Source organism: Girardinichthys multiradiatus, chromosome 12 (assembly GCF_021462225.1).
Source record: "Girardinichthys multiradiatus isolate DD_20200921_A chromosome 12, DD_fGirMul_XY1, whole genome shotgun sequence".
Taxonomy (NCBI): domain Eukaryota; kingdom Metazoa; phylum Chordata; class Actinopteri; order Cyprinodontiformes; family Goodeidae; genus Girardinichthys; species Girardinichthys multiradiatus.
The window spans coordinates 45,418,470-45,432,733 of record NC_061805.1 but is presented as its reverse complement, the minus strand read 5'-3'; the positions used below and the strand labels follow the sequence as shown (position 1 = coordinate 45,432,733).

Here is a 14,264-nt window from a genome sequence, read left to right as displayed (position 1 = left end):
AACATTTTAGTGACCAACAGCAGGTGGGCGAGGGGTAACACTGTATTACTCTGTGCGGTATATAGCCAGAGAAAACGCTGGTCTCTCCACCGCTCTCTCTGGCATCTTATAAAGGACGTTAAACATTGCAAATAGTAATTTTAAAAGCTTAGCATATCCTAAAACCTGTAACCATGCCTAACATCAGCTATATTTTTATATATGGGAGCATATTATAATCGTAAATGTTTTCAAGCAAGATTACAAATATTTATGCTCAGTTAACTGTTATGCCCTAGCGCTCAAAGAAATATCAGCTTGGAAGCAAATATTACGTCTTCTTTTTAAAACATAGGTAAGCATTCTTACCCCATAACGTTTGGAACCTTGATTTTTGCTTTAATGCACAGATTGATGTTATAAAAGGAATCCAAACCACACAACTGCCAGAAATGATGTGGACCATACTTCCCTTTTTGAAAATATTTTCAGTTTTTTTTAGAGTTTGCCCGGAGTTTTTTAGAGTTTCTTTAGCAAATATTTTTATATTATTAATGTAGCAATTTACACCAAAGCAATTATTTTTTTCGGTTTTTGATATGTAGTCTGACTCGTCAGCTACAGCACAACTGGAGGTTTTTTAAACAGTTTTTTTAATGCATTTTTCAACAAATATGTGTGTAGAGACTCTGGGATTCCAATACAAAAAAAAGCTGGAACATCTTTGCCATGCCAGCAGGGGACGATAACGTAGACATTAATGTCAGATTTTCAGAAGAAGAAGATGTGGGCTAATAAAAGCAGTGTAAGGTTAAAGGTTATCCCAACACCATTGGATGTCATGTTTTCTCTGTTTAGTCTTTGCTGTTAGACATTACTCTTCTGCTTACATTTGAAGCTTCATGAAAACGGCCAAGACACCATGAGACTGATGTGACAGAAAATCAACATAAGTTGTTTTTGTCGGGGTCTCTACCACAGAAAGTCATATCCGGTCCATACACCACAAACTGAGTTTCTAAGGATTTTGACTTCAGAAAGTATTTTTTAAAAACATTTAAAACATCGTTCAACAATAGTTTTTTCACTGAAAAAAGTGTGTGTGCAAGTGGACAAGAGGTGCAAACACAGCATAAAATTTCTAAAATATCTGTGTTTGTGTGGACTGGCCTTACTTATATTCAACCTCATGTTTTAGAGCTTTTAGATGGGCAGAGATTATTTTTAAATAGACATTTCTTTGGATTTTTTTTATAACAAACTGTAAAATAGAAGAGATAAAGTCAGAGACTAGACATTTAGTTGTGATTGCAACTGCAAGAAAATGCACAAGGAAAAAGGCATATTTGGGGCCAGGGTATTTACAGGTCCTTCTCAAAATATTAGCATATTGTGATAAAGTTCATTATTTTCCATAATGTCATGATGAAAATTTAACATTCATATATTTTAGATTCATTGCACACTAACTGAAATATTTCAGGTCTTTTATTGTCTTAATACGGATGATTTTGGCATACAGCTCATGAAAACCCAAAATTCCTATCTCACAAAATTAGCATAACATTAAAAGGGTCTCTAAACGAGCTTTGAACCTAATCATCTGAATCAACGAGTTAACTCTAAACACCTGCAAAAGATTCCTGAGGCCTTTAAAACTCCCAGCCTGGTTCATCACTCAAAACCCTAATCATGGGTAAGACTGCCGACCTGACTGCTGTCCAGAAGGCCACTATTGACACCCTCAAGCAAGAGGGTAAGACACAGAAAGAAATTTCTGAACGAATAGGCTGTTCCCAGAGTGCTGTATCAAGGCACCTCAGTGGGAAGTCTGTGGGAAGGAAAAAGTGTGGCAGAAAACGCTGCACAACGAGAAGAGGTGACCGGACCCTGAGGAAGATTGTGGAGAAGGGCTGATTCCAGACCTTGGGGGACCTGCGGAAGCAGTGGACTGAGTCTGGAGTAGAAACATCCAGAGCCACCGTGCACAGGCGTGTGCAGGAAATGGGCTACAGGTGCCGCATTCCCCAGGTCAAGCCACTTTTGAACCAGAAACAGCGGCAGAAGCGCCTGACCTGGGCTACAGAGAAGCAGCACTGGACTGTTGCTCAGTGGTCCAAAGTACTTTTTTCGGATGAAAGCAAATTCTGCATGTCATTCGGAAATCAAGGTGCCAGAGTCTGGAGGAAGACTGGGGAAAAGGAAATGCCAAAATGCCAGAAGTCCAGTGTCAAGTACCCACAGTCAGTGATGGTCTGGGGTGCCGTGTCAGCTGCTGGTGTTGGTCCACTGTGTTTTATCAAGGGCAGGGTCAATGCAGCTAGCTATCAGGAGATTTTGGAGCACTTCATGCTTCCATCTGCTGAAAAGCTTTATGGAGATGAAGATTTCATTTTTCAGCACGACCTGGCACCTGCTCACAGTGCCAAAACCACTGGTAAATGGTTTACTGACCATGGTATCACTGTGCTCAATTGGCCTGCCAACTCTCCTGACCTGAACCCCATAGAGAATCTGTGGGATATTGTGAAGAGAACGTTGAGAGACTCAAGACCCAACACTCTGGATGAGCTAAAGGCCGCTATCGAAGCATCCATAAGACCTCAGCAGTGCCACAGGCTGATTGCCTCCATACCACGCCGCATTGAAGCAGTCATTTCTGCAAAAGGATTCCTGACCAAGTATTGAGTGCATAACTGTACATGATTATTTGAAGGTTGACGTTTTTTTTATTAAAAACGCTTTTCTTTTATTGGTCGGATGAAATATGCTAATTTTGTGAGATAGGAATTTTGGGTTTTCATGAGCTGTATGCCAAAATCATCCATGTTAAGACAATAAAAGACCTGAAATATTTCAGTTAGTGTGCAATGAATCTAAAATATATGAATGTTAAATTTTCATCATGACATTATGGAAAATAATTAACTTTATCACAATATGCTAATATTTTGAGGAGGACCTGTACAAGGCTCACACAGAGGAGTTGACCAGTTCAACAGCTGACCGTGTCTGAGGATATGTGGATATGCAAGCAGTTTAGAATTTATCCTAAACACAGAAACACATTTCTGTAGGTATGACTGAAGGTTTCAAATTTAGGGATGTTGAACCTACTTCAAGCCATATTAATGTTCATAGGTCAATCAGTCTCATAACATCATATTTAAGAGGAAGAGTGAACACTCCCCAGAGCTATCTTTATCCCACTAAATAAGCTCAAGGATATCTCTGTAAATTGTTCAGGATTAAGAATTTACTTTAAAGCAACATTTCAGTTAAAATATTTAAAAAAGCTGGAAAGTATTAAGATAAAACAAATATGTAATTTATTTTCAGTCAGCCAATATCTACTCATCAATGATTAAACAAAAATGACTAAACAAACACAAAAGATTAATTCTAACATACAGACTACTTTAAAAAAAAAATTAAGTTCAGGTGGTGGTGCAGGAGTTAAGGTTGCGACCCATGTTTGGAAATCTTGATCCTCGACATGGCTGTCATGGGTTTGAGTCCCGGCCCGTCGCCGTTTGCCGCATGTCTTCTCCCTCTCTCCACCCCATTTCCTGTCAGCTCACTTTCAAGAAATTGATAAAAATAAATTCTAGTGCCTAAAAATATGATATATTTAGGAACCTTTAATAAATTAAATTTATTAAAAATCTTTGAATTACCAGGAGCTTATCAGTTTCAATCAAGCTGAATGGAAAAGGATTTTGGCAGCGGTGTGGATAACTTTGCTTTGACTAAATCTATGGTTCTACAGGTCTGTTTGGAATAACCTGGAAAGAGGCGGTGTTTGGGTTCTATGTCTCTGTTACGGAAACAACAAATACAACGATCAAACAAGTTTTAATGTTACAGGGCTGTCAAGTTTTGTATGTTAAGAGTAGGACACAGTAATGGGAGGAACCCATCAAGAAGAGTGAAAACCAGTGAGCTTTTACTGGGGGAGGAGTGGAGAATGACTTTGGATCCAGGTGGGCTAATCAGGGGAACGTGGAACAGCTGGGAGAGGGGAGTGGCTGAACAGGGAAACCTAGGAAATGAGACTAATTAACACAGAGGGAACTAAACTAGACACAAAGGAAACTAAAAACCAAGAGGAACAAGACTAACACGGACCTGAGAGAATAAACTAGAATAACAGACTACAAGAGATAAGTAAAAAACTAAACCTGAAGAAAATAACCTACATGGCAACACCTTTCTAACGATAATAACACAGAGAAATTAACTGAATACAGCAAGACCTTCCGTAACACCCAGGGATCATGACAAGAGCAGCTTCTTTATGATCAGCCTGCACCCGCACGTAGACACACTCTGTAGATGTGACCTGTCCATTCACTGGGAGACCTATAGAGATGAGACACAGGATTCCTAATAGTCCTGAACTTTACCCTCAGGTTGCAACATCTTTCTTCCTCCCTCTCACTCTGTGTGGTTTTCAACTTGTATTGTCTGACCTGATTTATTACATTACATGTTGTTTCAGGATCTGCCCTATTATATTATGTAATTGTTTTTTTAGTTTAAGGAACCAAAATTAACATTAGCTTTAGATACATTACATTGCTTATGCAGATCAGGTATTAGTTAGAGATGTATTTTACCCTGATGTCATGGTTTTAAGCCTTCTAATAACTAATTTGGTTTTGTTTTGTAAAACAAAATTTTGCTTATATGTTTACATCTTTTTGTCCACATAAAAACTGTTTTAGAGAAAGCTCACATGGCAACCTTCTAAACAAATGGTTATTATCGCTTTTTGCTTTAGAAACAAAAAACAAAATAAAGCCAATTTCACATTTCTTTTCTGTATCTGTTTTTGTCATTTCCTTTGCAAATGAACACATCTTATCTCTATCAGAGCCAATTTAGTAGGTTTTTGGAAACTAAGAAGAAAGTTAGACTTGTGTCTTTCTTTTAACTCATCTCAAAGGGATTCCATACAATAAGTTTCCCTCATTATGACAGTTTGATATGTGACAAAGCTGTAAAGGAAATAAGACCAAATTAAAGAAAAAGATGATAGAGAAACTGATGGTCATTAAATGTTGTGATAAATCACAATTTAGAGCTCCTTCTCACATTCACATTACATTTTTTTAGTTTTTTTTTTTTTTTTTTTTTCAGTTTATTTTGAATTTTTGATTTTGTAACATGTCATTAAATCCAAAGGTTATTGTGTTCTACATGTATTGCTCATTGTTTATTTAAGCAAACAGTACTTGGATCATTGAGGAGAATCTTTTTAAAAATCAGAAAACATGTCTATTTTTTTCTTTCTTTGTTTTGCTTTACAAATATTTCCCACGATGGACATTTATATTGAGACAACAGCTTTTGGTCAGATACAGTTATTTGATGGCTCTTGATATGCCAACACACTAGAAAGTTGGTCGTTTGGCTTAGCTAGGCACCATTCACACTGCAGGCAAATGTGGCCCAAATCTGATTTTTTGGGAGGTCAAATAACCAGGTCAGACTTTTTAGAACAAGTATGAATGCTGATATCTGACCCATATCTGACATTTTCAACTGACATTTGAGCCACATTCATATGTGTTCCTGAATCCGACTTGTATCTCATCTTTTGGAATGTGACTTCAGTGGGAACGACCAAGGCAGATTAGATGTGACTTTGACGTCACTTTGCATCGCATTTGTCACAATTTTGCGCCGCCCAGCAGGAAATGGTAGCAGTCAGCAAAACAGATGAGGGGCTAGAATAGTACTGCACAGTGGAAAGACAGCAGGACGTTAGAGATAAATCTTTATTCAAGTCTAATTGAAAGGCTCATAGGAACCGTCTGGATGTGGGATGTCGTTTTTATTGTAAAATTCGTATACAACCGTTCAAACAGAGGACTAAAGTGCTATCGAGGTTACTGAGCTTAGGATGATCTGCCACTGCTGCAGTAGGTCAATTTGGAGCCCCAACATTTTCAAAGTAATGTGATTGACCACACCAAAAAATCAGATTTCTGAAAAAATTGGATTTGAGCATTAAGACCTGCAGTGTGGATGTGGCCTTAAAGAATTTTATGATCTTTTGTAATAAATTTTATTGCAGATTTAATGAAAAACAGAAAGTACACTCTAGCTATTCTTCCAAATCATGTAAAATTGTGTTAATCTAACCTCGAGTATAACAAACCACAGATCCCACCATGTGATGATGTATTAAACAAAGTCAAAATGGAAACGAATGTGCGTATCCCAATAATTCATAATTTCTCAACTCCTAATATCATAAATTCTTAACACAATAAAGTCCTGAGATGAAACCCTAGAATTTAAAGGAGGTACTTTTTAACTGACTGTATAGCCACTGGATGGAAAGGTTTTCCTCTACAAAATAATTGACCTTCTTCTTAATTATTTATTGCCAGAGCCCCTCAGTAAATGCCACTGTAGGTCAGAGTGGCAAAAGTTGACAGATTGCTCCTAAGAATCTGACTTTTTTACTCTTTGTTTTATTTGACTTCCAAGGAGACTTTTTTTGTCATTAAAAATAGTTTCATGCCCTGTTGTAGATATTACATTTACATGCAGTTTTTCATTAGGTACAGATAACGAACCATACATTTTAAATATTATACAAAGTAAATCCATTAAAAAAATGTCAGTGCACAGGAGGCGCTCATACCTGTTCAAGCTTTAATCACATCCAAGAAGACACATCAGCCCAGATTGATGCTTGAACTTCTTGTGTGTCACTGGAGCTCTACTCATCCATCAGCTGAACAATATTCACACTTCTGCGCTCTGTTGTTTCCTGTGAGTGTCATCATAGCTTTAATCATAACCTCTTCCATCATATCAGAAATGTTATCTAGTCTCGCACCACTGCTGCCTCCTAGTTTCTTTCTTACAGTTTTTGGCTTTTGGAAGGTTTATTTTTAATCTCTGGTGATTTACCAACAACAGATTTATTTTCCAGTCTTGTCAGCCTATTCTTACACAGACAATGTTCAAATGATATTAACTATACAATGACTCAGTCCTTCATTTACCTTCTTCATCAGTGCTTTCCATCCCCCTGTGGCCAGTCAAATTCTCATATCCCTCAGGTCTTGTCTAAGACCTGCTGGGTTATGCATGGATGGTGGAAGGCTATCTAGACTCAGATGAAATTTCTAATATTTTTTGATAAGAGTTGTTAAAAAAAAATTTAAGCTGAAAAAATTTGCCACCATCAGTTAGTTCTTGCATATTAGATTGACTTAAAGGAGTCTTCTGTTGCAGAGCACCCACGGCTATGCCATTCTACCACAACAGTCAACCTAACAAAATCTTCACTAATTGATACCAATTGATTGCTAACGATGTGAATGCTGAAATATGCTTTGTACTATGGTATTCCTTATGGGTTCAAAGCTAACTCAGAGCTAATAGGTTTAGCTTCATTTTCAAATAATTTTGCCTGTTTGTGGAACCACCAAAGCCAATGAATGGTACAAATGTGACACTTTGGCAACAAAAGAGTCTTTTCAACTCTTGTTCTACCCTCAAAGTCTTCTCCACCACCTACCAGTCCTTCTTTTCTGCCGCCCCCGGTCTGTGCACGGTTTGTAGCGCTGCTAAGACTAACATGCGCCCCCCTCCCTTGGTGTTTGCATGCAGTCATTGCATCCAGCAGATCCTGGAGGCGGTGCTTCACTGCCATCAAATGGGCGTGGTGCACCGTGACCTGAAGGTGAGTGATGGGAATTGCTTTGCTGCCCCCTTCAGAGCTGTATATTTGTGTCATTGGGGTTTGTGGTTGAGCTGTTTCTGTAGTTTGTGGATTTCTGTTCTGTTAGTTAGAAATTGTGGTTGTTGCAAGCAAATTCTCAAGAGTTATAGAGGGCTGTGGATCACCTCATTGCTTCTATATTCTGCTTAAAATAGTCCTCCTATATTTACCGTTCAGACTGAATATAAAACCTAGTTTTTAAAATTTTGTAATTTAGATTCAGGGCAAAACATTTCCTGAATTTACTCCAGCTTTCTTGTGCTATACTGAACCTGCAGCCACCTTCTTGTCATTTCCAGTGTGTGGAGAGTTGCAACAGTGTTAAGCATGCAATGCAGGTCATGCTGGCTGACCAATGCTTCTGCTATGTAACCTTTTTGTAGCAGGATTTCTGTCACTGCACAGCTGCTCCACATAATATCAGCTAAGAGAATACCTAATCTTATCTCCAGTTCATTTACTTGACAGAGCAGTATTATCTTCTGCGAATATTTTTCACATTGTCCACATAGCCCTCAGTGCTCTTAAGGGGTTTTTGCTTAGATGCCTTTCTGATTCTGCAAAGCAACATACATGTCCAATATAATATGTCTCTGAATCGGTGTCTGCAAATAACTAGAAATCAACCTGTTTTCCAGTCCTGTATTTTGCTGCTTTGTGTTGTACCTGCTGGTATTTCTGCATGTGTTGTGCCTCTATGTTGCATCTTGTTTTGCATGATGCACTTTGTCAAGTAGATCACTATGCAAATGTCAGTCCTGGCATTCCAGCAAAGGTGGTTGTGTTTATCAGAACTGTTGTAGGCAATGGCTTTATATAGCTTACACACCTATCTTGTTTCACAGCCACGTACCAGAGAGTGTTTCTCGCTATAGGTCATAGTGTGATGACTGAGGACAGCCCTCACTGACAAGATCCCTGAAATTAGCAATAGCTAACAAGAGAGTCAAGCTGTGTCTTTGTGCCAATAAAAACAATCTCAAATCGCAATGCATTTGTATTGAGCACCTCTTACTCCCCCCTTTCCTGATACCACTAAATAAAACCAGTGCAAAGAGTTCCCTTCAGACAACACCTAACAGTAGTAATTTAATTTCTGTAAGCTAAACTGTTCTGTGAAGACCTCAGAGGTTTATTAGAGATGTTTAGTCAACAAACAGAATCCTGAAGCCCAATGAATGGTAAAACAAATGGCCTGCACTTGTACACTCATTGGCCACTTTATTAGGTACACCTGTCCAATTGCTCGTTAACGCAAATTTCTAATCAGCCAATCACATGGCAGCAACTCAATGCATTTAGGCATGTAGACATGGTCAAGATGATCTGCTGCAGTTCAAACCGAGCATCATAATGGGGAAGAAATGTGATTTAAGTGACTTTGAAAGTGGCACGGTTGTTTGTGCCAGACAGGCTGGTCTGAGTATTTCAGAAACTGCTGATCTACTGGGATTTTCACGCACTACCATCTCTAGGTTTTACAGAGAATGGTCCGAAAAAGAGAAAATATCCAGTTAGTGGCAGTTCTGTGGGCGCAAATGCCTTGTTGATGTCAGAGGAGAATGGCCAGACTGGTTCGAGCTGATAGAAAGGCAACAGTAACTCAAATAACCACTCATTACAACCAAGACATGCAGAAGAGCATCTCTGAACGCACAATATGTCGAACATTGGGGCGGATGGGCTACAGCAGCAGAAGACCACACCGCGTGCCACTCCTGTCAGCTAAGAACAAGAAACTGAGGCTACAATTCGCACAGGCTCACTAAAATTGGACAATAGAAGATTGGAAAAATGTTGCCTGGTCTGATGAGTCTCGATTTCTGCTGCAACCTTCGGATGTTCGGGTCAGAATTTGGCGTCAACAACATGAAAGCATGGATCCATCCTGCCTTGTATCAACGGTTCAGGCTGGTGGTGGTGGTGTAATGGTGTGGGGGATATTTTCTTGGCACACTTTGGGCCCCTTAGTACGTAATTGCCCTGTCCCAATACCCACACTACACCCTACGCCCCTCTATGAAGTGTGTACTTTGTACAAGTGCATGTAATGGTTTGAAGTGCGCAGATTACAAGCTGCAAAATTGGAGAATTGGGACAGTAGGGGTTACGTCATCGACTCTGCACCGTAACTGCAACATCAAAAAGGGCGGGAACCAGCGCTGTTTTCACAGTATTGCTGCTAAAGAAACTATTGAAAACTGCAACAAGCAGTTGTTTTGAGGAGAAGAAACTGCTGGAAGCGACGGAAGCTTATACACCAGACTCTCGCCGCGCGTTTGAAAGGTAACTTCAGTGTTGTGGGCTACTGACTGCCCTGACTCACTCTGAACCTAGTGGTATCTTACAATGTAGAGCCTGGAAAACCAGTAAAAAAATATATTTGTCGGCTTGCTGTCTAAAGTTTACGCAGTTCTTATTATTCTGATTTGATGGTTGGTTACGTGGACGGTTGTGATTGGTTTTTGCTCAGAACGTCATCTGCAGCAGTGAATTGTGGGTCATATACTTCGGCGAAGCCCGCATCTAAGCGGACTTCGCCGAAGGGCGGACGTGGGGCACAAAGGGGGCGGGGCTAAGGACGACTCTGGAGAATTTGGACACACTACGCACTCGAACCCATCAACGGGAACGCGCAATTCAGGGACACAAGGGTGGAAGTGCGGGTATTGGGACAGGGCCAATGAGTATTGTGTCATCGCCACAGCCTACCCGAGTATTGTTGCTGACCATATCCATCCCTTTATGACCACAGTGTAACCATATTCTGATGGTTACTTCCAGCAGGATAACGCGCCATGTCATAAAGCATGAATCATCTCAGACTGGTTTCTTGAACATGACAATGAGTTCACTCTACTCAAATGGTCTCCACAGTCACCAGATCTCAATTCAATAGAGCACCTTTGGGATGTGGTGGAATGGGAGATTCGCATCATGGATGTGCAGCTGACAAATCTGCAGCATCTGTGTGATGCTATCATGTCAATATGGACCAAACTCTCTGAGAAATGTTTCCAGTACCTTGTTGAATCTATGCCACAAAGGATTAAGGCAGTTTTGAAGGCAAAAGGGGGTCCAGCCCGGTACTAGCAAGGTGTACCTAATAAAGTGGCCGGTGAGTGTATAGTGCTTTATCAAGTCCAAGGACTCCAAAGCGCTTTACACTACAATCTGTCATCCATCCATTCATACACACAGTCACACACTGACAGTGGTAGACTACATTGTAGCCACAGCTGTCCTGGGGCAGACTGACAGAATTAGGGCTGCCATACAATCTGCACCACCAGGCCACCATCAGCTCAGCAGGCTAGGTGGGTGAAGTGTCTTTCCCCAGGACATTAAAACTGACGCAGAGAGAGCAGGTTCGAACTAGCAACCCACAACTTACAGGACAAACCCCTACCACCTGAGCCACCATTGCCCCGGAAACACAGGAAAACAGCAGACAGGTCAGGGAAAAAGCTGTGTAGAAGTTTAAAGCAGGGTTAGGTTATTAAATAGTATACCAACCTTAAAACATCTCAAAGACCATCCATGGTTTTGGTCAGACGAGACCAAAATTAAACTTTTGGCCTACACACCATCCCACAGTGAAATACGTGGTGGTAGGATCATGCTTCAGCGAGGAAAGGAACTGGTCAGAGTTTATAGGATGATGACTGGAGCCAAATTCTGAATAATTTTGGAGGAAATCCTGTTAAAGACTGGAAAAAATTGAGACAGAGGTTCACCTTTCAGCAGGATAACAACCTTGAATGTACAGCTCTAGCTGTAGCATATTCAAGTGTAAGAATGGTCCAGTCAAAGTTCAGACCTAAATACTGTTGAGAATCTGTGGCAAAACATAAAAAGATTTGCAAAGCTGGTTTAGTTTAACTCCCAAAAGGCTTGCAGCTCTAATAGCAAAGAAAGGTGGTTCTGCAAAGTTATGGCACAGTGGGGCTGATAACAAATTTTGGCCATGCTGTTCTGATTTTTATTTGTAAGCAGTTTTTAAAACCATGCATCATTTGCCTTTCACAGCACAATTTTGTGCTGCTATGTCTTTGTTTATCACATAAAATACCAATAAAACACATTAAATTAGTGAGTTTAACAAGAAGGTGTGTATAAAGGTTAAAGAAGTATAAACTCTTTTACAGTGCACTGTATTTTGTTTTTTCATGAAATAAATGTACTTGAATCTCAGATATCTTGTATATCAAAATAACCAGTGAAAAGTATCAACGTTTAAAACAAATATAAAGACACAGCAAGGAAAAATCCAAAGTCTTTAAAATAAAGCAGCTCCCCACTGTAGCCCTACGTGTCTCCTACTTTGCCACAGCAAAGCCAGATCATTTACAGAACAATAAATAGAGAAGGAAGAGTAAAAATCTGGAAAACACTCCGAAATCAGACACCCACTCATGACCTGCTCTCAAATGCAGCTATTTCCATCATCTGCAACCGTCCCTCTTTGCCCTCCTTGACCCAAACCAGCAGCTAGTCTTCCTTGCACTTAGCCACCTGCAAGTGTCTAACTGTGTGCGTCTGCCTGAATGTCGCAGGGAAAAGGCTGGTGCTCTCATGCCAAGCAGCGATGATATATTTGTTGCTCAACGTTTGAACGTGAATGCACCTTTTTCATGGAAGCCATTGCTTCATCATGATTTCCACCCACACCCGTTGTCACAGATTATACTGCTGCTGCAGTGCTAGCCCCTTCCAACTCCATGGTTTGCTAAAGAAAAGGTGTTAGAAGAGCCAGGAAAATATCATGACATGATGTAGGTGTAAAGTTGATGGATTACTGCCTCATCTACCCCATTGCCTTCTTTTACAAATTGGCTCCAATGCTATAAAAAGCACGCCTTTAACTAGGTGTGCTTTGAGTATAGGCAAACTCTCTGATTTAAGCGGAGAGAATAATGAGAGGATGCAGACAGAGGCTGCTGCAGTGCAGGGGAGGTAGGGACACAAATCCAGCCTGAACATTATGTCCTAATTCTTTGATTTCAGAAAGTTTGGACACATGTTGCTCATCACTGATCCATAGAAACAACTTCATTAGCTAACTGTAAGAACAGGAAGGATCTTAAAAGTTTTTGATCACAAGAGTTTATCTCTCTTTAAACGCTCTTTAAAAGTTGAAAAAACTTCCTTTACCGACGCCAAGAATGCCTAGAACTTAACTTTTTTTTTTCTTTCCTTTACATGTTACTCTCAAGTTAAGTGTTTGGATGGGTGTCTAACTCTCCAGGTATCAACTGAAATAATTTAGTCTACCATTTCTGATTAATGGGTTATTTTGATTGCCAATCTGACATAATATATCGGTAATCTTGTTAGCAATCCTGGTGATTATCCAGCATAAAGAATATTGAAAAAATTATAGCCTCGCTTCATATTTTGTGTTAATATTTCCCACAGGGGGGCTTTATACAGTAGTCAGAGCTTTTACCTTCACAGAGGCAATGATTAAGTGAGACTAAGAGGAAGAAAGTGAGAAAGAGCAGAGACCGGTGGGGATAGATGCCCATTATTAGAATTCTCCTTTGACAGAGAATAATGAGGCTAGTTGCATTATCTAGGGCACATAGATGGAGCCTATTGAGCCAGGAAGTAGGAGTGCTGCAGACTTATTGGGTTTAACAAGGCTGTAATGTGGACTAACATTTGCTGTAAATTTCATATATGTCTGTGCATGAATAAAAATATAAAATTTATGCTTTGTAAATGTTTGTCTTGACTAAATCCAGCATTCTTAAAGATGTTTAGTATGAACCTCATTATAATCTTTTGCATGCCTAACTGTCTGCTTCTGTCATTTACCCAATGAGGAATGTCAGGTTTTCATGTCACATCCTTTAAGTTATTTGATGACCTTTTGGCCACCTCTTCTTCTCTTCAGCCAGAGAACCTTCTCCTTGCAAGCAAATGTAAGAATGCTGCAGTGAAGCTTGCCGACTTTGGCCTGGCCATTGAGGTGCAGGGGGATCAGCAGGCCTGGTTTGGTAGGTACCATAGTAACAGGAGTAAATATATTTATAATGAATGGTGTTGACATAACAAACCACTCTGTCATCATGTTTTGTTCCAACTGTGGATGTAAATGTCTCATTTTCAGAGCAGAAAAGATTAAAAGGTACAGCTCTGATAACATTTCCTAACGTAATGTCCTCCTTAATTGCATTCTGTGCACCACAGAACTGTAAAGTCAAATCTTTAGTAATTGCTTTTAGCTGCAGTGAAGGAAACTGAAAGATGTTGTTTTTTAAATTAATCAGTTTCATGTTTTAGGTTTTTGTTTAGCCCACTATTTTTATTTAACAGAATGCACATATTATGTGTTGCATTTTGTGTTAATGCCTCAATCTTGCACTCCTTGAACCGCCACCTTAACGTGGTGGAGGGGTTTGAGTGCTCGAATGATCCTAGAGGCTATGTTGTCTGTGGCTTAAATGCCCCTGGTAGGGTCTCCCATGGCAAACAGGCTGTAGGTGACGGGTCAGACAAAGAGCGGTTCAAGAACCCCTCATGACGACTACAA

General features: G+C 39.9%; 1 protein-coding gene across 50 annotated transcripts in view; it reads left to right on the top strand.

The window, feature by feature from the left end:
• camk2b1 (calcium/calmodulin-dependent protein kinase (CaM kinase) II beta 1) overlaps window positions 1–14,264 on the top strand; it is a 111,098-nt gene that overhangs the window by 30,487 nt on the left and 66,347 nt on the right. For 37 of the 50 annotated variants that reach the window (XR_007040526.1, XR_007040528.1, XM_047380623.1 and 34 more), the window contains exons 6-7: window positions 7,615–7,687; window positions 13,626–13,728. Coding sequence is in view for 48 of the 50 variants with exons in the window: in XM_047380623.1 (XP_047236579.1) it covers window positions 7,615–7,687; window positions 13,626–13,728 (176 nt within the window). In the remaining 2 variants the exon portion in view is untranslated. The remainder of the gene's footprint in view (window positions 1–7,614; window positions 7,688–13,625; window positions 13,729–14,264) is intronic. The other 13 variants (XM_047380639.1, XM_047380627.1, XM_047380632.1 and 10 more) reach the window with 1 other exon arrangement.